The sequence below is a fragment of the Schistocerca piceifrons genome, chromosome 1 (assembly GCF_021461385.2).
Source record: "Schistocerca piceifrons isolate TAMUIC-IGC-003096 chromosome 1, iqSchPice1.1, whole genome shotgun sequence".
Taxonomy (NCBI): Eukaryota; Metazoa; Arthropoda; class Insecta; order Orthoptera; family Acrididae; genus Schistocerca; species Schistocerca piceifrons.
The window spans coordinates 358,107,212-358,133,878 of record NC_060138.1 but is presented as its reverse complement, the minus strand read 5'-3'; the positions used below and the strand labels follow the sequence as shown (position 1 = coordinate 358,133,878).

Genomic DNA, 26,667 nt, shown 5'->3' with positions numbered 1-26,667 from the left:
CTCGTACAAAGGGCAAAAGTTTCTGGCTGCCTCACTGCCATCATCCCTCTGTGAACTCAAATGGAAATATATGTCTGAAATGTTCCTATTTCTCCACTTGGCACTTCATTTTGTAGTGTCTACAGCTCCACTCACTATTTCCAAATGAGAAAATGACAATATGTAAACTCAAATAGAACAGTGAACTACAAATAAAAATGGTAATAAATAAACCAAAGCAACCAGAATACCAACTTGCAAAATGAAAATGCTGTGAAGTTATGCAAAACCCAGTCTGTTTCATTCTTCTTAGTAGCTGAGAAGGTAGCACTTCTTTAGTCTGTGCTTCAAATATGTTTTAATGCTGCACAGTTTACAAACAAAGTCCAAAATCAGACGGCAAGCTGCTCCAATCTCACATACCTAACATCCCCACCAGAGTAAAACTATAGGCCAGCCAGACTAGAAACCATACATCTGGGTTCAATGGTAAGCTTACTTCATCCAAAAAATTGACATGTTTTGCTGAATGGAAAAATGCTTGGCTCACATAGTTATGGCTTTTGCAGCTAGATGATATGAATAGGGTCATTTACACTTAATCGATTGAGATAGGTACACAAATGCACAGTTAGATAGCTCAGACAATTTGTGTACTGAAAAGTGGGACTTTGCTTAAGTTTTAAACAGCATCGTAAAGAAAACCTAAAAAATAAAAAAATACACTCACGTAAAAAAATAACTTATTAAGAGTTATTGGAAAACATACCTCGGCTCACCATTCTTACTGACTTTAAAACCAATCCCTCTAAAAGATTTGCATGCATTCCCACTGTTTTCAGGCAAATGAATCTCAAATCAAAAATCTCTCAATTCTTTTACATTCTGTGGTGTGTGACATACAAGAACTTCAGTTATTCAAGTAACTGGTAACTGCATTATTTACTTTGAATTTGATAATAAAAGTGATTCAGTAATATTTTTTAACTACCATCTGCTTTCACAATAACTACATTCCTGTGGCTATTTCATCTTTTAACACATAGGGAATTGCCATATTTAGTTCATAATTATCTTATGTAAACATTGCAGTCATTTAAATTATTAATAAATAACTTACTGTATCAAATACTTTGTATCAACTGCAATGAGGCGTGCTGATACTGGAGTAACTTGAATAATCTGGTCATATTCCACGTTCCCACAGTAAAAAGACTGTTGGTCTGACACAAAACCAGTTATTTCTGTTTCTTCAACTTCTTCACCATTTAGAGTCAGCACTCTTAAAAACAAAAACAAAATTATTGTAAGGCTGTCACAAAAAACACATTAAATTGTATGAGTAAACAAAGAGTAAACATACCTTGTCTGTCCCACAAACGACAAGACCAATGTATTATCAAATTTATCTGTCGCTGCGACTCTTAATGCCCACATCCCTTTGATACCAGGAAGGTCAATTGATGCATGTTCCTGTATACCAATACCATTTCTTATAATTCTTAAAGATCCTTCTTTATAGGCACCTGCAAAAGCAAAACATTTTTATAGCACTACTTGTTCTCTTTTCTAGCATCGTAGTTGCACAATACATAAAAATTAAAGTAACTAAATTTATCACCAAAAACTGCACAATGATACAGTGAAAACATTGCCTTTAATTTACTTTTCTGAATACATCTTTAAATCTCTTCTTTCATTTTCAAGCTATTGTTCGAACAACTGGGGTATTTCATCATCAGTCATTTGACACCAACTGCTGGATAAAACCCTCCTCTTGATCACGGATTTTTCACATTAAAAGTAAACATCTCACATCCATAATACAGAGTGATTGTCAGCTTTCCTTTCCATACAAATCTGAAACTTAGTTTTGAAAACTATTTAGTTTACAAGTAGTACCTAGACATTAATTATTCTTCAGCTTATTTCTTTTACTGTCCTTCCGGGCATTGTATTCAGCTGTCGTAAACACAAAAACTCATTAACTTGTTCTATGTATTGTCGACGCCTCCCCCCCCCCCCCCCCAAAAAAAAAAAAAATCAGTGAACTTGTTATTATATATCAATTTAGTCGCTCTAACTAATTTTTTGTTCATCCATTGCTTTGTTGAAGTTTGTATGCCCAGCGGCAAACACACAATGTCATTGCCAAAAAAATTTTCATTAATACTTGTTCCTTCACTTTTCTCTCTGTTTAAGAACTTAAAATTTTCATATAGGATCACTGAGAATAGTTTTGTTAATTTTCCTTTCTCTGTTGACAATTACAACAAGCATCTCTTTCACTGATTATGTCTAAAGGATACTGTAGCTTCGCATACCAAGATGTGTGGATCAATAACTCATTTCTAATAGGCTGTTAGAATAGAATTTGTGCTTTAATTTATATTTCTTATAATGTTTTCTTTGTATTGTCTCATATTATCTCCAAGATTTTTGTGAATAGTTTTGTTTAATTCAGAATAATATCTAAAATAAAAGAAAGGCAACCGTTCACTTACAGCTGACTTGTGTGTTGAGGATAGAAACATGCAACAGAAAACAGTAATCCCACTAGCTTTCAAGCTCTTTCTCTATAAAAAGGACACACCTTCATCCACAACAACACAGACACTCAAATGCACACACCCATGGCTTGGTAAGACTGAGTGTTGATTATTGCGAACAGTTAGCTGGGTAGGTGGAGGTGGGGAATATGGGGAAGGCTACATGAGGAGAGGGTATCAGGATACTGTGAGGCCAGTACTTTGACAGACGACTCAGCAGCTGTACAACAAGATGAAATGAGTTCAGAGAGTAGATTGTGTGTGTGTGTGTGTGTGTGTGTGTGTGTGTGTGTGTGTGTGTGTGTGTGTGTGTTAAAAAGAGAGGGGGGGGGAGGAGAGGGGACGGAACGGGAGGGAAGAGAGAAAGGAAGAGGGGTGGGAAAGGAGGAGAGGAGGGGAAGAAAAAAGGGGATGGGGGAGGAAGAAGGAGAATGCCCACATGGGGGAGGGGGAGAAAGAGTGGTAGGAGAAGGCAGTACATGATCTGGATGGGGAAGGAAAAGGTAAGGTGAGACGATGGAAATCAGATTAGCAGAAGTTTAGGACTGAAGGGTGCAAGAGTGCAGGGTATTCCATAGAGATCTTTCCAACCTATGTAGGTCAGAGAAACTAGTGCTAGAAGGGAACATCCTAATAGTGTGTGCAGTCAAGCAGCTTTTAAAATCATTTGTGTTGTGTGCAGCATGTTAGGCAACTGGATGGTCAAGTTTACCAAAGTTTCTTGGTGTCCATTAGTACGAGCAAGCAGCTGATTACTTGTCATGCCCATGCAGAATGCTGCACAGTAATTGCAGTATAGCTTATGCGTAACACAGCTGCTTTCACATGAGGCCTCGCCTTTTATAGGGTAGGATATGTCTGTGACTGGACTGTGGTAGGCGATGGTAGGTGTTTGGGACAGTTCTTGCACCTGGCCAACTGCAAGGAAACAACCCATGGGGGTGCAGGATTGGGAGCTGGACTGGAATAGTGACAGTCAAGAATATTCCGTAGGTTGGGTCAGCTGAGGAACAATACTTTGGGTGATGTGGGTATGATTTTGATAGTATATTCTTCATCTAAGGGTACGACAGGAGAGATAGTCGAAGCCCTGATGAATGAGATGGTTAAGCTTTTCAAGGCCAGGGTGGTACAGCATGACCAGAGGAATGCTGGTTGGTGCCTGGTTAACAGGGTTACTGGTGTCAGAGGAGACAGCACACGAGATATGTTAATGGATGAGCTGGATTGGATATTGTTTGTCAATAAAGGCTCTGGTAAGGTTATCAGTATATTTTAACAGCTCCTGCTTTCCACCACAAATATGGCATCCATGGTTGGCAAGGCTGTAAGGAAGAGACTTTCTGACATGGAATGGGCGACAGCTGTCAAGAGTGGTGGTACTGACAGTGATCGATGCACTTGATATGAACAGATATATTTATGGAGTTACCTGAGAGGTGGAGATCGACAGCTAGGAAGGTGGCTCATTGTGTTTAGGGCATTTTAGGTGTTGATTGTATGGGAAGACTTCCTCTGATGGGCCATAAATAACTTGGTACAGTATGGTGGCATCCGAGTACCCATGGAAGTGCCATGGATTTGACCTTTGAAAGTGAAATAATTGTACAATGGGATACGGTTGGCTAGGATAATTAGAAATGAGATGGTGGGTTTGGCATCAGGACGACACTGGGAAAGGTAGTATTCCATGGCCACAAGGCCATGGACATGGGGGATGTCTGTGTACAAGGATGTTGCATTCACAGTGACCAACAATGAGCCTGGAGGTAACAGGACAGAAACTGTGGAAAGGTGGTGAAGAAAGTGAGCAATGTCTTGAATTGATGGTTGGTGTTAAAATAGTTTGAAGGTGGTGGTCAACAAAGGCAGAGGAGATTGTATCCAGCCACAGTGGAATGAATAATAACAAGACCTGCGGGATTGGGTTTGGGTGAAGTAGGTTTCTGGTTTGAGGAGGGAGGTTGATCCAAGTGTCAGGTTTTCGGGTGGAACTAAGGCCTTGAGCAGCTGCTTAAGTTCCTGCTGGACTTCTGGAATAGATTATTGTTGTAAGATTTGTATGCAGAAATGTCCAAAAGTTCGCAAACACCCTCAGCCACATAGTTACTACGATTCACGATGACAGTAGTAGAGCCTTTGCTTGGAATAAAAATGATAAGGTCTGGATTGGTTTTCAGATTACAGACATCTGTGTGTTCCATAGGAGTGATGCTGGACTCACTGTGAAGGAATTTAGGAAATGATGGTAAGGCCAGGTTAGAAGTGAGGAATTTCCAAAAAGTTACAAGCGGATGACTGGGTGGAAGGAGAGGAAGATCACGGCTGGAGGGAGGTTGGGACTGTTTTAAATGAGCTACGTGGGTTTTTTGTTGGTTGTTGTCAATGGGGTGTGTGGTGAAGAAATGTTTCCACTGGACAGAATGAGTTAAGAAAAGCAGCTCCTTGACACATCCAGCATAGTTAAACTTATGTTTTGGGATAAAGGTGAGGCCTCTAGAAAGTACTAAGACTGCAATGGTTGAAGTTTTACCAGAAATGTTGATAACAGTGTTATGAGTTGGATGTTCAGGAACAGGGTGTTTCATGGAGGGTGGAGGAAGTTTCTGTGCAAGTGGAAGGCGGAGTAAGGCAGCAAGGCATAATTAGGAAGCTATGAGGTGTTGAGGGTGGTAGGGTTTTAGATCATACTGGGAGGCTCTTCCTGGGCTGTACGTAATCCATACAGGCACAGGACAGGAGTAGCTGGGGCAGCTTTCTCAGATTGTGTTTTGTTTAATTTAGCATATTCTATCATTGACTGTTGACGTTTGCTTCGAAATTTCATGTTCTCTTTAACAGTTGTCTTATTCCACTTCAGATTTTCTTTTATTTTGCTTCCTTTGACTCAACAACATATTTGCAGTTAGCAAATGAATCTTTGTTAACAAAAGCACGTGAGAGCATATTTATAGGTACGTTAACTGACTGTGACAAATAAAATAGATTACACTAAGGTTCAACAAGTATCAATATCTTTCTGAATATTTTTCTTGCATATGCTACAAAACATACAAATGACTAATCCTTTTCAGTTGTATCAATATTTTTGCAGGATAAAGTAAAAGAAGAAAGCGAACATTTTAAATCTACTTTCTTTCAAATCTGACCATGCCAGACTGAGCTGCTTTATTTGCAATAACTATCAGTACCAAAAATTGAATTAATTGTGCAGACAAATGGTACTGGTAATGAAGAAACAGTATTATAAACTGTCAGTAATATGCCAAGCCATTCATTTACAAAATGTATTAAACAAGACAATCTGGCCCTTTCCGTTGCTATCTCTCCATCCCCTAGCTGTTGTCTCCCCCCCCCCCCCCCCTCCCCTATCTCTTTGATATGTCCTTCTGTTAATCTCTTTCTAGTTTGTCTCAACTCACCAAACTTGACAACACATTACCCACTGTCAGGTTGCAGTACAAGAAAACTGTAGTTAGTATTCACTTGTATGTGTGCTAGGAAAAAGATGCAAGTTTGTAATCAGTAATACTTCATTCCATTTCTTTTTTAGGCAACTGTCTGCTATTCAGTGAGCGATTATCATTGCCTACTCCACGAGTCATATGAAAAACAGTAATTATGCCTCAAAACAGCCTGTTGTAAATTTTTTGCAAAGTATTTCATTTTATACAAGGTGGCACAGTTACTGTTATATGTCCCTTTGTAATGTATGGTAAAATAAACTCAGAAGAACATAATTGATTACTATATCAGAATTATTACTAACTTGAGACCACTTGCTTAAGCACAAGACAGAACAAAATAATAACATTAATTTGTTTCTGTCAGCTATGGACTACTTTAAGGCTACCAGTAGTCACATCTGTATTTACCTGAACATGTTACAAGCTGGCCTTGGCCTTGTCGTTCCAGATCAACTACAACCATATCTAGAATAGGAGCTAAATTTGTAAATGTTTCCATTGTACTGACATAAGATCCATTTTCATCTGCATTTACATTTAGTTTTATCAACTGGGAATCACCAAGACGAGATCCAATGAACAGTACACCATTGTCGAGATAAGTAATACATTCTGGAACACTTATCTCCCCTGCAATAAGAAATGAATTGGAGATGTAAATAAATGTATGAGTGCAGTACAAACATGACAAAGCTTGATATATAAAATGCATGATGATAACAACAACAAAAACAACAACAATGACAATGATGATGATAATTTATCATTTTCCTCAATAAAATATTATTTATTTATTTATATTAATTCTGTCCCATTATTCATTAAGATATAATGCAATAAAAACACCAAATATGTAAGACTGGTAACACTGAAGAACTGTTTATCATGGTATGTTAGTAGACAATGGTTTTTATTCAGTGTTTGAGTGTAATGAAAACAAGACTCCCTAGAAATTACAGAATGGATGTTTGTTCAAATTTTTATAGCCAAACTAAAAGTTGAAAATGGACAAAAGTGGTATCAAACTGACCAGTATGATGCTCAGTTATGCAGAAAAAGATTCAATTTTTTGAAAATAATTAGGTTACTTAATAAAAACTTAAATAGTTATTTGGAAAATTTAAACTTTTCATGAACAGTTGCTATGAGTTATGTAAATGAAGTGTTAAAAACTTCATCTCTTCAAGGCCTAGCTCTTTTGTACATAAAAAGTTACACAGGTGTAGAAATTGTGAAATTCTTTCTTTTGTGTTGAAAAAATAAAATAAATATCAAATTACAGCATAACTTGAAACCTCTCTCCTTTCTCTTGATCTGTATCTTCTGAATAATAATACAATAACAATCAATACTTAAAGATATTACATATTTGACACTTTCTGGTGGTCAAATGTTATGTGAACAAGTTCGTCAAAAAATTAGAAATGAAACAGATTAGATACACATTTGATGTGCCTCATTTGCTATACACTATTTCAAACATCATTCAAAAGCACATCAACACATCAAATGTTTCTTTTATCTATTTTGTTTCTCACTTTTAAGCAAACCACTTCACAAAACATCTGACCATTCTTTTTTTCTTAACTTTGAATTCTGATAAGTCTTCTCAAAATTGATCAATTTAGTAACAATGGACAAGAAGTTTTTTTACAGGTGTGTTCTATTTGTCTACAGGAAAATGACGCATGGGAGGTCCAATACTACTGGGTGTCATACTATGAGACTGCAGCTGCAAATTTTTGTAATGAACAAATCAGTCTGATTTGTTGTGGTCTCCTTCAAAGAAAAGTCCATCTTTATCCACAAGTCGACATTATTTCCTTCTCACGTTAAAAAAATTTCTACACATTGTTTCTGGTCAGGTTGTGCATGAGTTTCACTGTTTACGCCTTCTAGTAGATTGCAAGAACATGTCTGTAATGAACTGCTACTGCATGGATAATAAACTGATTGATTTCAGTCCACACAACATAATAGCATAGTTCAGGGGTGAAACACTGTCATGCAGAAATACACCATGACACATAGCTCCTTAGTAATGCAAGTAGTCTTGTTTCTGGATCGTGTAGATGGTATGAATGCAAACTGAAGTGTTTTTAGGTTGATTCTCGCAAATGGTGTGGGTAGCAAGCCCTGGCGGCAACAGCCAGTGGTATACAATTCTGGAAACGATTAAGGTTTTCAAAATTGGCTGAACTTTAAAAGCTTTTTTCAGACTTGGTATCTAAATAGAGCTTTCATTGTGATGACTGGGCCTTACTTTTGATGACACAGTGATTCATTTATAATTTGTTGGCAGTTGTGACCCATTTGATGTTAACTGTACAATACCAACCAAGAGCACATTCTGTGGAAGCCAGACAGACATTTGGTTGGCACAGTACTGTTAAAAATGCAGATTTACTCATTTGAGCAGATGCATGTTTTTATGGCCACAACATCATTCCAAATTGGATGGGGTAAGTTAGAATCATAAGTTGGTCAGAGTTAAGAAGAGTGGAGTTATGTGTAATAGTAACAAATATAAATACGCGATTAATGAATACTTTGAGTAAATGTGATGAGGGGAAGAACATTCATTAATAATATGGATGAAGCAATTATGATGAGAAGTTATTAAAGAAACAGTGTACTGAATAAAAGTTAACAAGAACATATGAAAAAATAAGTAAATAAAAATAAAAAGAAATAAAAAGGGTTTCTACTACCTCTTGTCATGTCGTGAAATGAGGAATATCCTACCCATTATTCTCCCCACCTCTCCCAAAGTATTCTTCCACTGCCTGCTGAATCTAAGCAATATCTTTGTCCACCCCTACTCCATACCTGCTCCCAACCCTTGTCTCATGCCTCATATTCCTGCAATAGATCTAGGTACAAGAGATGTCCTAAACATCCTCCAACAACCACCTACTCCAGTCCAGTTGCAGGCATTTCTTATCGCAACAAAGGGAGGGCTACCTGTGAAAGCATTTACGTGATCTACTAACTAATCTGGAACCACTGTGCTGTTTTCTATGCGAGTACGACAAGTAACAAGCTATCTGTCTTCACAAATGGTCACCTACAAAATGTGGCCAAGAGACAAATGGACCACCCAATTGCTGGACATGCTGCCCAACACAATGTGCTTTACTTCAATGACACCTTCACAGCCTGTGCCACCTGTGACCTTTCTACCAACACCCGCTTTCTGAATTGCACAGATGGGAACTCTTCCTCCAACGTATCCGATGTCCCCATAATCCTCATGGCTTCAATCTTCGCTAGTCCCTGTCCTTCATCTGTCTACCCCCTTACCTATTCCCACACTACACCACACTACATAGCCTCTTATTCCATCAATGCAGCCACTTTTCTCTTTCCCCTTCTCCACTCCCCCCCCCCAGAACCAAACCACCCAACTGCAGCTAACAGCCCTACTTCTGTCCCTGCTGCATGCTCCCACCTTCCCCCAGTCCTATCTGCTATCTCCCCTCCCCTTCCCATCCCATACCATGCCATCCTTACCCGCACCACCTACGCCAGACTGTTTCTACCCTCAGGTGCAATTGCAGACTGCAGTCCGGCAGCAATGGAAAGAGACAATGGTCCTGTGTGTGTGTGATTTGTACTTGTATGAATTTGTGTGTGTCTATGTGTGTGGGAGGTGGGGGTGGGAGGGGTGGGGGCGAGTGGCACACACATGCTCATGTGTTTTCTACTTCAGAAGAAGGCATTCAGGCCAAAAGCTTAAATGTATAGCAGTTTTTTCGTTGTGTGTCTGCGACTCAATGTCTCCTCTATATGGTGAATAGCAATCTATCCGTTTTCATAATACTGTTGTAAACAGCAACTGTCATATAATATGTTTCAACAAAATTTTCATGATATTTATCAGAAATATTTCAGAATGATACTAACAATAGTCAAACTGGTGTTGTAAAAACAGTGATAATTGAGAGCACAGTGAAAATGTTACGGCTGAAACAGCTGTCAAATGAACAATGATTACATTTACATATTTTGCTTGTTCTAATTTATAATATAAACCATTCTAATACAACTGAGTATTTGCAAAATGACAAAACCAATATTTAAAGTCAAAACAAAGATATGCGCAGCCACAGTTCTTAACTTTCCTGTGTTTAACTGCATGTGAGCTCTACCTTTTAATTAAATTAATTGTGGTGCTCTTTAATTAAGTTTGTGACTCATTATATCCATGATATAGAGGACATAGTGGGGTTGGAAGTTTAAAAGTGGTAGCTGTAACATGACTGTGTCCTTTGGTGTGAAATACATAATCATAAAAGATGGTAAGAGAGCTTGAATCAATATCATTTAGCAGAAAATGCTGCCACATTGAAATGGTTTGCAAATCTGAATCTTTAAAGTTGTCAGAACTTGTGAGGCATAAATGAATAACAGCTGCACAAACAAAGGAAATATGAAGTACAAAACACACCATGGAGAATCACTGGGTGAATGGTGAACAGACACTGTGGGCTGCACATGATGTACACAAAAATTTACAGTACTGCAGTGAATAAGACATTGTGGCTAGTTAAGTTCTCAATTTACAGCAACAAGAAAGTGTCACACACAGCAAAACATAGTCGGCATAGTCAAATTTTGGCACTTTTGGGATTATATAACAATTGACAATTCAGAACAAATAGGGTTAGTCATTAACAATCAAGAACTTATTCAGTAAACAAAGTCGTAGTTGCATTTAAACTGTTGATTTTAATTTTTAGATGACCAGTTTAGATTTTCTAAAGGGATCATCATTTGATCTACATTCTGTGAAGAGGAATAAAATATATTGCTTCAGTTACAATCGAAATGGACATTAATATACAACAATGTAGTAAAACAGCAATGCATGATACACCCTTGATGACAGTAGGAATAGCTGGCGTAGAGTAGGTCCATCAGTGCTGCCTTGGAGAACACTACTGAATACTGTTCAGTTGCTGGTAGTCAAATAGTGGAAGCCTCACCCATTGTCTTTGACGTAATGTCATAGGTGGCCAATGGCCATGAGACTTGATTAAATTGTGTGACGAATGTGTATTACATACTACATTATTAGGAGTTTGGTCCTTAAGAAAACAACAAAGGATATTTTGATGTTATAAATAACAACATAACAAGATAAAAGTGATGATATAGAAAAAGTCACTACCCAATGACAGGACTCATTTAAACATGGGCTGCCTTCAGCCAGACCTTCCAGTAAATGTAAATGTAGCAAAGACAGTCAGCAGGACGCTAGCTTGTTAACCAAGGAGATGATATACATTCCACCATTAAGCAAAGATGTTATGGATACCCATTGTCCAGAAGGGCACCACCTAATAACCACAGAAATGATTTGTAATCGATTCATACTGTCATATGCTAACAGACGTATGTGACCATGTGCAGCTAATGTAATACACTTATGTAATGGGTATTTTACATAGATTAGTTGCTTGTTATGTCGTAACATTTTCGCAGATAAAATTAGTGTTTGTTTATATGGCTGAGTCACTCCTTACTAGGAGTAAACAAACCTAAAACATGGATTACGAAGACATACAGCCACTTTGTACAAGTGCAAGGTACATGTAAATATCAAGAGAGCACCAGATTGCGGATTTTAGTCACGAACAACGAATAAATTAATAACAGTGCTAAGGTGGTACGATTAGACCTATTCTGTATGGCCATATAATAAATATTTGTGTGTATAATTTGCAGTCTGTTATAGTGTTATATTTGGACAGACATACGCCCAGTCATCTGGTAGAGACCGTTTTTTATTTCATCACTTTTATCATATATGTTGTTCTTTATGACATCAAAATATCCTTCGTTGTTTTCTCAAGGACAAAACTCTTACTAACAATTCATCTAACACATGTTTTTCACACAATGCAATCAAGTATCATGGCCATTGGCAACCAATGATGTAGGTCGGAGACAATGGGCAGGGCTTCCGCTATTTGTACTACCAGCAACCGAACCATATTCAGTAGTGTTCTCCATGCAAGTGTGGATGGATCTGCTCCATGCCAATGATTCCTACTGTCATCAAGGATATATCATGCAATGCTTTTTTACTACATTGTTAAATACTAATGTCCATTTCAATTGTAACTGAAGCATTATGTTTTATTCATCTTCACAGAATGTAAATCTGATGATGATCTCCTTTGCTGATCAAAAAAGGTCATCTAAAAATAAAAATTAATAACTTACATGTGGTTATGATTGTGTTTACTAAATAAGTTATAATATTAATAGATTGATGTTTTCCTGGAACAATGTTCCCAAAATTTTTCAGTATTCAAGAAAATTGTTTGTGTGGATTGAATGTAGGAATGACAAATGAATTTAAAGATTCCAGGTTTTTGAATGCCAGCTAAATGAGGGAAGAAGCATTTGACAACATTTTTGCAATCTAAGATCGCATTAGATCAGCTCCAACAATGGAAAATCTAGGATGGAATAATTATAATATTATAAAAAGGATAGTGTGCTACTCACCATAAGGTGGAGATGTTGAGTTGCAGACAGGCACAACAAAAAGACTACTAAACAAGTAAGCTTTCAGCAAGAAGGCTTTCTTCTGAAATAGACAACATACACATCTTCAAGCAAACACAGCTCACACACACGACCACTGCCTCTGGCTACCAAGGCCACACTGTGAGCAACCGTGCACGATAAGAGAAGCAATCTGGGTGGTGGGGGAAAATAGGAGGCTGGGACAGGAAGGGAGAGGGAGAGCAGAGTATGGGTATGGGACAGTAAAGTGCTGTTTGTGGGAGCATACAGGGATAAGACGGAGAGAGGGTCAGGCAGCTACGTGCTGTCAGGAGGTAAGACGAGGGTGGCAAAGGAGAGGCTGGGTGGGGGAAGGGGGTAGCAGAAAAGTAGAGAAATAAAAAGACTGTGGGTGCATTTGTGGAATAGGAGGCTGTGGAGTGGAAACAGGGAAGGGTTAGATGGCTGAAGGACAATGACTAACGAAGGTTGAAGGCAGGAAGGTTACGGAAACATAGGACAAATTGCAAGGAGAGTTCCCACCTATGCACTTCAGAAAAGACAGTGTTGGTAGGAAAGATCCAGATGGCACAGGTTGTGAAGCAGTCATTAAAATGAAGAATTTGGTGATGGTCAGCATGCTCAGCAACTGGGTGATCCAGTTGTTTCTTGGCCACAGTTTGTCAGTGGCCATTCATGCAGACAGATAGCTTGTTGGTTGTCATGTCCACATAGAATGAAGCACAGTGGTTCTAGCTTAGCCTGTAGATCACATGACTGGTTTCATAGGTAGCCCTTGATGGCATAGTTGATGCTTGTGACCAGACTGGAGTAGGCGGTGGTGGGAGGATGTATAGGACAGGTCTTTCATCTAGGACTATTGTAGGGATATGACCCAAGAGGCAAGGGGTTGGGAGCAGGGTTTGTGTAGGTGAGGGTATTGTGCAGGTTTGGCGGGTGACAGAATATCAGCGTGGGAGAGGTGGGGAAGATAATGGGTATGACATTCCTCATTTCACGGAACAATGAGGTTCAGTTGCTACAGTCCTAGATGGTATAGAGTCACGAGGGAAATGCTCCACTTTGGCCAGACAGTGGGACTTTAGGAGGAGGCATATGTTCCCACAAACTGTACTTTACCGTCCCTCACCCATACCCTGCTCTCCCTCCCCACCCCGGTCTCCTCCTTTTCTCCTTTTCCCCCAAACAACAATAGAGAAGTCACGAACACAAAGAGAGATTATAGCCACAGGCAAACAGAGGAAGATCAGTATATATGGAAGTGATACTCTCAGAATTGAGAGAACCAATACATTGTGTTTAAAGGAAAGCCGAATAAGTTTGTGTATGGTCAGGAAAATAAACACAGAGAAGTGACCAATTGGTGGAATGCTTCAGTAATGAAACCAAGGGTAGTACTGAAAAAGTCGAACATAAAGCTCAAGAGAACGATAAAAAGATCGTACAGGTAGAAGCACAATTGACAACAGATAAGAAGCAGCAGGCGAAACTAACAGCATATATAAACAAATCTGAAGAATGGGTGGCTGAATTAAAAATACAAGAACAATTCCTAGAAAGTAAAACAAAATATAGTAGCAGCAGCAAAACTGATAAGTACATGGGTAAGTTCACTGTACAGAGCAAGATAGTAGACACACAGAATGAACCTATCCCAAAAGAGGAGCCTAAATTAATTAATTTTCTTTCAGCAGTATGCCATCCAATAGTGACATTTTCAGAAGCATTCCATTTAACAAATTCAATCTGCACAGCCAGTGACACTCAGACGAATTTATATGATGCTTCAAAGGTATTATGCCTGATGCCTGGCCCACAGAATAAAAGGTGTGCTTCATAGACAGACTGCTGGAAAGGCAAGCAGTGAGTTGAGGAATATGGCTGGAAAAGATTATGTATAAGCAATTCGAAGAGGTCTTCTGCACAGAGCCTACAGGGGGCATAATAAAAACACTCACTGGCCACAGAACAAAGAGGAAGATTGTACTTTTATAAATTTTTGGAAAAAGAAATACAACAAAACCAGTATTCAGGATGTCCACTTGAGGAGAGCATGGCCATAAACTGGGTAATGCAATGATTGCTGTACCACATTTGCATCAGAGTCACAGGTACAATCAGTGTCCAATTTGTGACTGTATGCGTTGGTACACTGTATCGGTACCTCTGACGAAGGAAAATCAGAATTGTAGATTTTGAGATGTGGCACGATAGAACCTCAGCTAGGCATAAAGCATGTAAAACAAATGTTGTATTCACACTTTTGAAATGCCCAGAAAAGTGTTAAAATAGTATAAATTGAGGAAGAAGCATTAGGAGAAGAGAGGAAAAAATAAACCAAGGAAAACAGTGGAAATACAGTATCGCTGCACCGTCCGATATACAGCAGTTGGGGCAACAGAACAGGAAAATGCAGGAGAACGCCATGTAACTATTTGCGATTGTGACACAGAGGTTTCAAGTGCAATGAGAGGTGACGTCTTGTGTTGAGAGAGCAAGAAGCATTTAGACCTGAATGCAAGAACAATAGAGAGAAACAGAAACCGCTTCAACTAATGCTGGATAAAAATGAAGTGTCTTAACGAATAGTGGGAGAGATTTAATAAAGAGTAAGAAAAACTGCTAGAACAAAAGGAAATTGCTGTACCCGAGATAGTTCCTCCTTTTAGCCATGTAGATCTTTGGTAGGAAGTAGCAGGACTCTTTGATTCTGGTAGCCAACAGCTTGTATGATGCATTACTATAGAGTGGGCTGATGTCCAAAGCCTTCCAGTACATGGGTTTAGAGTAAGTGAGCAACTGGTGGTGGACATAAACTGATCAAAACTCAAGTGTTACTGAATGTTACAAAAAACTGAATACAATATGAAGTAGTGCCATTAGTAAAATTGCATCTAAAAGAAAAATATTTTATTGGAGCTGATTGGATAGATAACCACAAGGTAGAACTTGATTACAGTAGGACTGAAATGTGACTGTGGGGGGATGGGGGAGCACTATATGTAATTTTAAAGAGACCACTCACCGACTAACAGAATTGTTAAGATGTCAACAGACACATGCAACAAGAGAAAGACATAAAATGAAATACAGAAGAAACATTAGATTGTAAAAAAGAGATCCAGAAGAAGGTAGCAGCTATTGCAGGGTTAGGGGCAGATGCAGTCCAACAAATGTCAGACATGTTGAATACTAAAAAGTTTGCTCTACAAAACGCGATCACATAAAAGGTCCACTTACAAGATAAAAATCATATCTGAGTAGCCTTTTTATATTAAATCATATCTTATTCCAAAACAAAGAAAGCAGCTGTTGAAAGAAAATCAGAAATGATGATGTCTTTCGGAATCAAAGACAAGGTGTGCAACCATAACAACAGTCCACTAGTTGTGATAGACAAAAAGAATCAGCAAGTGAACTTGGTTTTAAACATGTGGAATGCTAATCATATCTTTAAGCCAGAAACGGACAGTCCAGTTAGTCTGGACAAATTGTTGCAAAAATATAAGGAAGTAAAGATCTTCAGCAGTTTCAGTCTGAAACCAGGCTACCATTAAATGAAACCGGCAGAAGAATGTCTACCATACACAGCATTTGTGCACCAACCTTGGTAAAATTCAAGTCACAGCAGTGACACTAACTGTATGGGATTTTTATTTTTGAAACAATACCCAATGGTTTTTTTTTGGACTGGGTATAATCTGAGTTGCCACATACTACACAGCTTATGAGCTGTTAAGTTAAAGAGACAAAGTATGAATGAAACTTGTGAAGTACAACAAATTTACTGCATACCAACTTAAGTCTGCCTGTACTACTTACACACAATAATAAACTGTCTTGTTGTCAATAATCGACCACTGCAGAGAAGCCATATGTTGAAGCAGCATTGCGAGATGCCAATGAACAAGAAAGAGGAAGACACACCTCCTGTAGTTTAGAGGTGCCGCTGCTATGCGAGGCTCTTTGAATACTGCCACAGAGGACAGAAGGGATGATTTCTGTTGGGAGTCTAGTCTGAGCCTACAAGAATATCAATAGTTTCACCATGATTATCGAAATGCAATATAGTTCCACATCAGCCTACAGAGGATAGCGTCAGCATACATCGTGCGATCAAGCTTTGTTCCTGCTTACTTGGACAGTTTTGAGTGCCACCAAAGGACACGTAATTGCCATGACTGCAGTAAACAGTTTGTGTTCCTTAACTGCAGACCTGCACTGTAAGGAACTTGGTGACCTAAGCTGTTCTTGTGTATTTGAACCTCTGTTAGTTCCGAACACATCTCACAACCACAGCAATTAGGAGCAAAAGTTAAGTGTATGGTTTTTGTATTACTAAAGTGTTCTGATCATTAACTGGTAACTTGTTTACTTGTGTGTGGTGTCCAAAGTAGGAAAGTACTCTTTTGGCTGAGACGTCATGCAGAACCTCATTAATAGCAGAGGCAAACAAAGGCCAGTTGGCTCTGTAGTGTCCAACATGGTAGTCACTCTGTCTGGTGATGGCAAGGAAAGAACAGCATCAATGGAAAGTGCTTACTGACACTGTCATTGGTTAGTGACCAATGTAGTGAAGCCACAAGCTTAGGGGAAGAGATTGTTAGATCAGTTGCTGAATAGGTCCCATGGGCAACACTGAAGTGAGTAGGGAAACCATCACTGAGATGGCACAGATCATGGTCTGTGTGAAACATTGTCAATTAGAGGGCCATTACCAGATGAAGTGGTACTCGACAGACAAATTTCTGGAAATATAGTAAAGGGAACACTCAGTGTCTACGATGCTCCTGTAGCTCTGATTCTCCAGAGTTTTAACCGGATTTTGTTTGTGTTTTTATCCCAAATGACCTCCTTCACCTTCTCAGTGTTTCCTTTCGACAACCATAGCACCCATCTCTGTACCTAATGATTATACTGGTATGATATATTTATAAAATTACAATCTATGTTTCGATTGGTGTTATACTAAACACTCCTATTAATGTTTTTAATCAATGCATACGATTTAGGTGTGTGTTCCTACTTTGACAGTGAAACTGTTGTATCAATACGGTTGCTGTAAACTGGATCAATAGGGTTTCAATATGGTTGTTGTAAATCCAAAAATGGCAACAAAGAATGTGAAATGGTATTATCTGCTTGCTGGAAATGGTATCTTATAAGCCACAGTACCAGAGCTAGCTTGTCCACGTGACTTTACTAAATAATTGATGAAGTATTCTTTTTTATCAAGTTTGTAGCGGTTTGCCTTTTTTCGTTTCTCGTCGTCGGTGTCTATGTACTGCATTGTGATACTGGCTGAAAAATGGGGTGTGGAAGTACAACACTGATTACTTTAAATAATGTAGCTGACAGGTGCACAGTTGTGTCTCATAGTAGCTTGCTTTCACTGTTCACAACCCCCCAATAATACACAGTTATACAAAGCCAGTGCACTACTGTTTCAACTTTCCATAAGCATCTACGAGCAGTAAAAGCCTAACCACAAAGTTCACAGTTCTTGAAGAATAGAAGATACATATGAAGCAGACACTTTTATTGTTTTAACACAGGGCCTAATTGTGTAACACTTATTTTACAGTTTTAAAGTTAAAGTTGAAGCACAGTAGTTGTTCTAACAAACACAGGTTTCTCGTCTGAAACTCTGCCGTGGACTGACTGTCTCGGCACCAAAAATCAGGCCCTTATATAGGACAAAAAAATCATCACAATAATAGGCCCTGAAACTACACATTGTTTGATTTTTAATTAACAGAAATTATGATTAAAACTTAACTCATTAAATTAACTGAATACATCAAAAAATTAGTTCTTTTTAACAGTTTCTACCATTACAAGAGTTAAGCTGAATTATTTTTGTTTAAATGATGAAATTAACAAATATCATTATGCAAACAATACTTTTGACAAAACTGTTAATTATTTACAAATTAATGAAGGGCTGGCTTTGCTAACATGTTTTCAAATAGAGCCAAATAAAACCTTTAAGAATATGTTTAGTTGTTCCTCCAAATGTCTGTAATTAGCACAGTATTTACATTTGTTTACAAGTTAGCAACAGTATTTAAGTTATGAAACAATTACTGATTTCGCCCTACAATGAAAGATACTAACTAGGAATAGTCAAAATAAATTAGAAAATCAATTACATACATAAAATTAAGCACAAAATTAGGTTTGGTGTTACAATCTTTAAAACTGAGGGCCAACCTTCCTTTTTTTTTTATGAAAACGCATATAATACTCATGTATGTTAATGGCAGTTAGTTAAAACTGAAAAAATGAATTTTAAAGAGGCAGATGGCAAAACAAGAGTGGAAGTAAAAAATATCCCAGCTTGCTTTGTCACAAGTTCAACACAAAAAACCTACACATTTGACTCAAACAAATGAAAATTCCTTCTAATTTAAGTGTAGGATTTCTAGTTAGGGAAAGTTTACCTTTCATCAGTAAAAAGGTTATCTAATGAACGACCACTGTATTTATTGGTCACACCCCATTTCTGCATCAACAATAGAATACTTATTGCTTTTCCCTCCGTTTTCACCCTCAAGTTTTGATACAGCTACTAGAATATTGTCTACATTATCCTCCACCATCAAGGCTAGACAGAAACTTGGCAGTGCCTTTGGTCATGCTTTTGGTTACCTTTAGTTGTCCAGATTTATACTCAACAGTTTGTTTTCTCTAATAACCCACCAACTGCTTTAAATGCGATTAGGAGTTTGGAAACTTCTTAGCTGGTCAATAAAAGGCTATCAAAGCTGCCTGTGATGTCCACCATTACAGCCACTGCATATTTCCTAAATGTGCTATCCACCAGGTGTACAGACTTACTAAGGCATCGTCAATTGATTTCTCATTTCTGAATCCAAGTAGTCTCAGGTGCACTGCATGATGATATCCAAGTTTGCAACTGGTCACAGAGGAGTCTTGCATAGACTTTGCCTTAGTATTAATGATGCATTTGGGTCTACAGCTATTAAGATATTAACTGTATCCTTTTAAAATAATTACTGCTCTTGCTGTTTTCCATTTCTTCAAAATACACCTTAATAATATGAAATCAATAAGACCTGCTCATATAGCCTAATGTGCAGCACTCTAGCTTGTGAGACTGGAAGGTGAGCCAGATCAGGCCAAAATTCTTGCGGTGGATTAACGACCATCGCTGATGCACTCGCCACCCTGCGTGTGGTTTTAGGCAGTTTCCCATGCTTGTTTAAGCAAATTTCTGTATATTATCACACACAGAACAAAGTTTACACAATTCACAGACAGGTGGGGCATACAGCTTTCTTAGGCAACTGACCACTGCAGCAAGAGGAAGGGCATATCAGGGCAAAGTTAACTGTAATAAATTTGGCAAATCTTGACTACAGCAGAGTGGATACTAAACAGGGTTAATACTAACAGAAAGAAGAAGAAGACTACCAATTCATTAGGAATAGGTGTTAACTACGGCACAATCCACAGAGCTGTATGCTGAAAGGTCTTTAAATGAAAGTTTTTCCTTTCTTTATTTTATAGATGATCAAAGCCACTTCTCCCTCTGTAAAATGAAGTGTAACAATGTTGTTAAGATCCGAGACTCTGACTGTCATTACCTCTAACATAATCCCAACACACTTGCTTAAGTTTAATAATTCTTTTCTTGTACATAACCGCACTCTTGCACAGTACAATAGGAAGCATGCAGCCATAAAAAATATTTGATGACCTCCCATGTACATTAAATGTTCTGGGATGAAATTAAAGCTGTTTTAAAAACAAATGGAAATAATCTATGCTTCACAACTCTACTCCACGTCTGAATTTCTGAGTGGCTAGTATCAGAGTAAGGTTGGGTTACATTTATTATGTTTTATTGTAGATTAAGATTTACTTCGAAATTCAGTTATGTAAATAGCTAACTTGCAGATATGTTTCCTTTGAGAAGATGTGTCATAAATGTGACCTGGAGAAACAATACAGAGGATGATGTAAAAAAAGAACACACTGTAAATAATATACACTCTTCCTAACAAGGAAGTTTCAGAAATGAAGAACAGAAAGGAAGAAAATGGCAATTATTTGTGACAGTCTTATTTTCAGACTCTATTATTGCAGTACACAAATGAGAAATGGTAATCTATTGAGACAGCAGTGTTTTTTGTCTCCCCCCCCCCCCCTTATTTTAACTTTCACACAGAAGTATATAAAAGTTGTAACTAATAAATACCTATCACTACATGCAGCTAACAAAATATTAATCAGACAGTCATCAACAGGAACACTCCCCCCCCCCCCCCCCATCCCCACCAAAATAAAAAACTTACCAATAAAACAGCATGTCAATTTCCTATATTTAGTGTACCCTCATGAATACAATGAAAGTTTATCTGGCATGAAAGTAAGAAAGAATACTGCAAGCTTCATTCCATAATGTACTAACCTAATAATTCCACTTTCAAATCCTTTATTGTCAATGTTCCATCCATTTTCTCCTCTTGTTCAAGTAACAACATGAAGAGGTGTCCAGCCATATCACCCAATAAATACCGGGAACCATTTGAGTCTACCTGTGCATAGCACACTATTGTGCTTTGCTGGAAGTAGAAGAACGAAAATGAATATTCTCTTCGATGACAATCCAAATTTTATTCACAACATATAAGCTAAAACTTTCAAAAAGAACTATAACTAAACTGATTAACAGATATGACACTGCCCACAGTGAAGAGAATTACGCTGCTTGTCTCACAAAAATAACCTTAAATGAAACAGATGAACAAATCAAACAATGGAAACTGCACGTAAGAATGTCAACAATGTAGGAAAAGACAGATCCCTACCTTAAAAAAGCCAATACAATTAAAAATTGTGCCTGTCTGCAACTTCATACTTCTCCTTTACAGTAAGTAGCAATCTATCTTTTTCTACATTGTTGATGACACATGAACATTCTGTAACAGTTTTCTTTGTACATAAACTGATAGGAAGACATAGCCTCCTTCTTATAACAGCTATTAAGTTAACCATGTTTTTTTTTCCACTCTGTTCTGATGCTTGGGCATAATTTTTAACTTCAAATCCAAGAGATCAAATACAATGCACACTATGAAAACAAATTACTCTTATGAAATTATGGAGCTTAATGAAACTATAGTGTGGTGATTAGTTTCAAAAGACATTTTCTCTGTAAAGAAACGTCATGAGCATTTATTTCCAAGGATTCAGAATAAGCTAGATTTTCTTAGTTTAAGTAAAGAGTAGGGAAGGCAGTGCAGTGTTTTAAGATACTACACTTATTTACAAGACAAGTGGATGTAAAGCCACATCTAACTATCCTGATATTTGTGTTCTGTGATTCCTCTGTAGTTCAAATAATTTTTGGGGTGTTTCCTTAAAACAGATAACTTACTTCCTTTCTCCTTCTACAAGAAAGCTAATGAACCATTTTTAATGACCAGACTGTCAAAGAGATGTTAGACTCTTTAACCGATCTGCCTTAATTTGTTGTTGTGGTCTTCAGTCCTGAGACTGGTTAGATGCAGCTCTCCATACTACTCTATCCTGTGCAAGCTTCTTCATCTCCCAGTACTTACTGCAACCTACATCCTTCTGGATCTGCTTAGTGTATTCATCTCTTGGTCTCCCTCTGCGATTTTTACCCTCCACACTGCCCTCCAATGCTAAATTTGTGATCCCTTGATGCCTCAAAACATGTCCTACCAACCGATCCCTTCTTCTTGTCAAGTTGTGCCACAAACTCCTCTTTTCTCCAATTCTGTTCAATACCTCCTCATTAGTTATGTGATCTACCCATCTAATCTTCAGCATTCTTCTGTAGCACCACTATTTGAAAGCGTCTATTCTCTTCTTGTTCAAACTATTTATCGTCCATGTTTCACTTCCATACATGGCTACACTCCATACAAATACTTTCAGAAACGACTTCCTGGCACTTAAATCTATACTCGATGTTAACAAATTTCTCTTCTTCAGAAACGCTTTCCTTGTCATTGCCAGTCTACATTTTATATCCTCTCTACTTCAACCATCATCAGTTATTTTGCTCCCCAAATAGCAAAACTCCTTTACTACTTTAAGTGTCTCATTTCCTAATCTAAATCCCTCAGCATCACCCGACTTAATTTGACTACATTCCATTAACCTCGTTTTACTTTTGTTGACGTTCATCTTATATTTTCCTTTCAAGGCACTGTCCATTCAGTTCAACTGCTCTTCCAAGTCCTTTGCTGTCTCTGACAGAATTACAATGTCATTGGAGAATCTCAAAGTTTTTATTTCTTCTCCTGGATTTTAATACCTACTCCGAATTTTTCTTTTGTTTCCTTTACTGCTTGCTCAATATACAGATTGAATAACATCGGGGAGAGGCTACAATCCTGTCTCACTCCCTTCCCAACCACTGCTTCCCTTTCATGCCCCTCGACCCTTATAACTGCCATCTGGTTTCTGTACAAATTGTAAATAGCCTTTCGCTCCCTGTATTTTACCCCTGCCACCTTCAGAATTTGAAAGAGAGTATTCCAGTTAACATTGTCAAAAGCTTTCTCTAAGTCTACAAACGCTAGAAACGTAGGTTTGCCTTTTCTTAATCTTTCTTCTAAGATAAGTCGTAAGGTCAGTATTGCCTCACATGTGCCAACATTTCTACAGAATCCAAACTGATCTTTCCCGAGGTCCGCTTCTACCAGTTTTTCCATTCGTCTGTAAAGAATTCGCGTTAGTATTTTGCAGCTGTGACTTATTAAACTGATAGTTCGGTAATTTTCACAACTGTCAACACCTGCTTTCTTTGGGATTGGAATTATTATATTCTTCTTGAAGTCTGAGGGTATTTCGCCTGTCTCATACATCTTGCTCACCAGATGGTAGAGTTTTGTCATGACTGGCTCTCCCAAGGCCGTCAGTAGTTCTAATGGAATGTTGTCTACTCCCGGGGCCTTGTTTCCACTCAGGTCTTTCAGTGCTCCGCCAAACTCTTCACACAGTATCGTATCTCCCATTTCATCTTCATCTACATCCTCTTCCATTTCCATAATATTGTCCTCAAGTACATCGCCCTTGTATAGACCCTCTATATACTCCTTCCACCTTTCTGCCTTCCCTTTTTTGCTTAGAACTGGGTTTCCATCTGAGCTCTTGATATTCATACAAGTGGTTCTCTTTTCTCCAAAGGTCTCCTTAATTTTTCCTATAGGCAGTATCTATCTTACCCCTAGTGAGATAAGCCTCTACATCCTTACATTTGTCCTCTAGCCATCCCTGCTTAGCCATTTTGCACTTCCTGGCAATCTCATTTTTGAGGCGTTTGTATTCCTTAATTTAATCTAACAGAACTGCTTCTGCTTAGAATCAGTTCTTCTAACGTCACAATGTAAACACCTACAGAGTGCAATAAACAGCGTAGGCAAAATCAAAGACAAAAAACAGAAAAGTGACATGAATGTCTCGAAAAGTAGCTAGTAAATATAAAAATACCAATGCCAATGTGACACTACACACACACACACACACACACACACACACACACACACACAATGCCAATGTGACACACACACACACACACACACACACACACACACACACACACACACAAAAAAGAAAGAAATTATCCACTCTCTTTCTTTTTCTTCTCCACATCTTTTTTGTCTTATATAATTTATTTTATGTATTTTTATGGTACCACAACAGCAAATGTAAATGTGAGCAACAATACGTGTTGTGTTATGGAGGCTTCATTTGATGGATTCAATGATTTATATATGTGGCGGCTTGAGAAAGGATTCCATTGATCAAAGAGGGGGAAAGGGATGGGGGTATGAATAGTATCTCAAGTCAAGGGTGAAAATTGTCACAAACAATAAAGAATGTAAATTCTAATTAAATGCTATTGATAGGAAAGTGAGCTGAGTAACAATAATTCAGAAAATTATAATCAAGCAATACAAATCTTCAAAACAGATCAGACAGAAAAAGGTAAGCTGCTACTAACAATAAAATATAACAAGCTCTCCTCTCTGATGCTATGCCACTCAGAAAAAGAGTTTAAGTGTGCAGCCAATACAATATTTCTCCTATTATTGGCTTATAAATTAAATCTTCAGCACGTTATAGTGTTGCCCAACAAGCAGGGCAAACAAATTATGAGAAATATTTGTGATGTGAATTATGGCTTATCCATCTCATGAAATACATTTGCAATCCATTTGGTTTGCATGCAGGATATAGGTCAGAAATTTACATTATAGTTACTAAAATTTTTACAACTAATAATCTCTATATACAATAGGCAATGTCCTGACTGACTGACTGACTGATCTTCAATCACCCAAAACCACTAAGGATAGAAACTTAAATTTGCAGAGGTTGTGGACCTTATATTATATGTGTCATTTAAAAAGGGATTTTTTGGTACTCCATTCCAAGGGAGGAGTGCATGTCACTATTAAGGCTATTTTGAAGCTAGATCTATAGAAACTGGTATTTGGTTTCTCGGTCAGAAATAAAAAAATATTTGTTTCAGTATTTTGAAAATTTAGCCCTGTGAGGATGAAATAATGGGTTAAAGTATTTTTAGTGTACCATTATTAAAGAACTCCTTAAGTATTTTTAATGCTACATCTATGAAAATTGGTATTTGACTTATCAGTTACAAATAATGTGTTTCAGTGTTTTTGGAAATTCAACACCTAAGGGAGTGAAATACAGGAAGAAAGTTATTATGAAACTACTTCATTATGCTAGCATTTCTGAAGTTTTATCCATGAAAATTTGTATTTTGCTTCTCTGTTAGAAATAAAAAAAGAAGTCTTTCATAGTTTTTGGAAATTCAGTCCACAAGGGGGCAAAATAGGGGATGAAAAATTAAGAAAATATCATATTAAATTTTTTTTTAAAGCTCAAACTATGAAAACTGGTATTTCACTTCTTGGTTAGATATAACGAAATGTGTGTTAGGGCATGAACATTTCTATGCAAATATCAGAGCACAAAAGGTAAGATTTAAAAAAACCTCCAGCTACCAGAACTGTATTTTGATCAAAAGCACATTCGGAAAAGATCATGCTTCTATAGCCTTACTTATCACGAAAAATTTAGGTGTTGCAATTTGTGAACAACATAAGAATTCGACTAAAGAAAGGATGTGCACAGACAAAGCAGTGGACACTACGCTAGTGTACCACTAAAATGATATTTCTATGAATAGTTATATACAACTAGTAGGATAACATAACAAGTTGTATCCAGGTCAAATTACCAGTTTATCTTGCATGAATTCACCTACTAAGTAATAGGATTTGAGTATCAGTGCCTTGCATAGCTTTCTTTTCAGTGGACCGAACTTTACCTTCTTATTAACCTCATCCCTTCCGCACTGTGGTAGCCAAACTCCGCACCCCCCCCCCCCCCCCCCCCTCCCAAAAAAAAGTTGCATATGCTATTTTGTGTGTGTCCATATCAGTTGCAGTTGATAACTGGACACAGAAGTATCATCTATAAACAGAACTGCTGGTGAACTGATTTTTAATAATAAAGAAATCAAGTAGGACAGAAATATGCCTGGGCTAGTACGGATCCTAGTGGGACCCCGTGAAACATAATTTTCAATTCAAAATAGTTGTTGTTGTTGTTGTTGTGGTCTTCAGTCCTGAGACTGGTTTGATGCAGCTCTCCATGCTACTCTATCATGTGCAAGCTTCTTCATCTCCCAGTACCTACTGCAACCTACATCCTTCTGAATCTGCTTAGTGTATTCATCTCTTGGTCTCCCCCTACGATTTTTACCCTCCACGCTGCCCTCCAATACTAAATTGGTGATCCCTTGATGCCTCAGAACATGTCCTACCAACTGATCCCTTCTTCTGGTCAAGTTGTGCCACAAACTCCTCTTCTCCCCAATCCTATTCAGTACCTCCTCATTAGTTATGTGATCTACCCATCTAATCTTCAGCATTCTTCTGTAGCACCACATTTCGAAAGCTTCTATTCTCTTCTTGTCCAAAGTATTTACCATCCATGTTTCACTTCCATACATTCAAAATAGTAATCTGTCCAATTTAGTGATACTAACTCTTTGCTTTCTGTTCTGTAAGTAGGATTTAAGCCATTGTAGGGAA

At 37.9% G+C, this 26,667-nt stretch overlaps 1 protein-coding gene across 1 annotated transcript in view; it reads right to left on the bottom strand.

The window, feature by feature from the left end:
- Positions 1-26,667, bottom strand: part of LOC124784801 (DNA damage-binding protein 1) — a 176,864-nt gene that overhangs the window by 63,729 nt on the left and 86,468 nt on the right. The window contains exons 6-9 of the mRNA XM_047254130.1: positions 20,973-21,126; positions 6,404-6,625; positions 1,343-1,505; positions 1,100-1,261 (exon numbers count right to left, since the gene is read on the bottom strand). Of these exons, the coding sequence (XP_047110086.1) occupies positions 1,100-1,261; positions 1,343-1,505; positions 6,404-6,625; positions 20,973-21,126 (701 nt within the window). The remainder of the gene's footprint in view (positions 1-1,099; positions 1,262-1,342; positions 1,506-6,403; positions 6,626-20,972; positions 21,127-26,667) is intronic.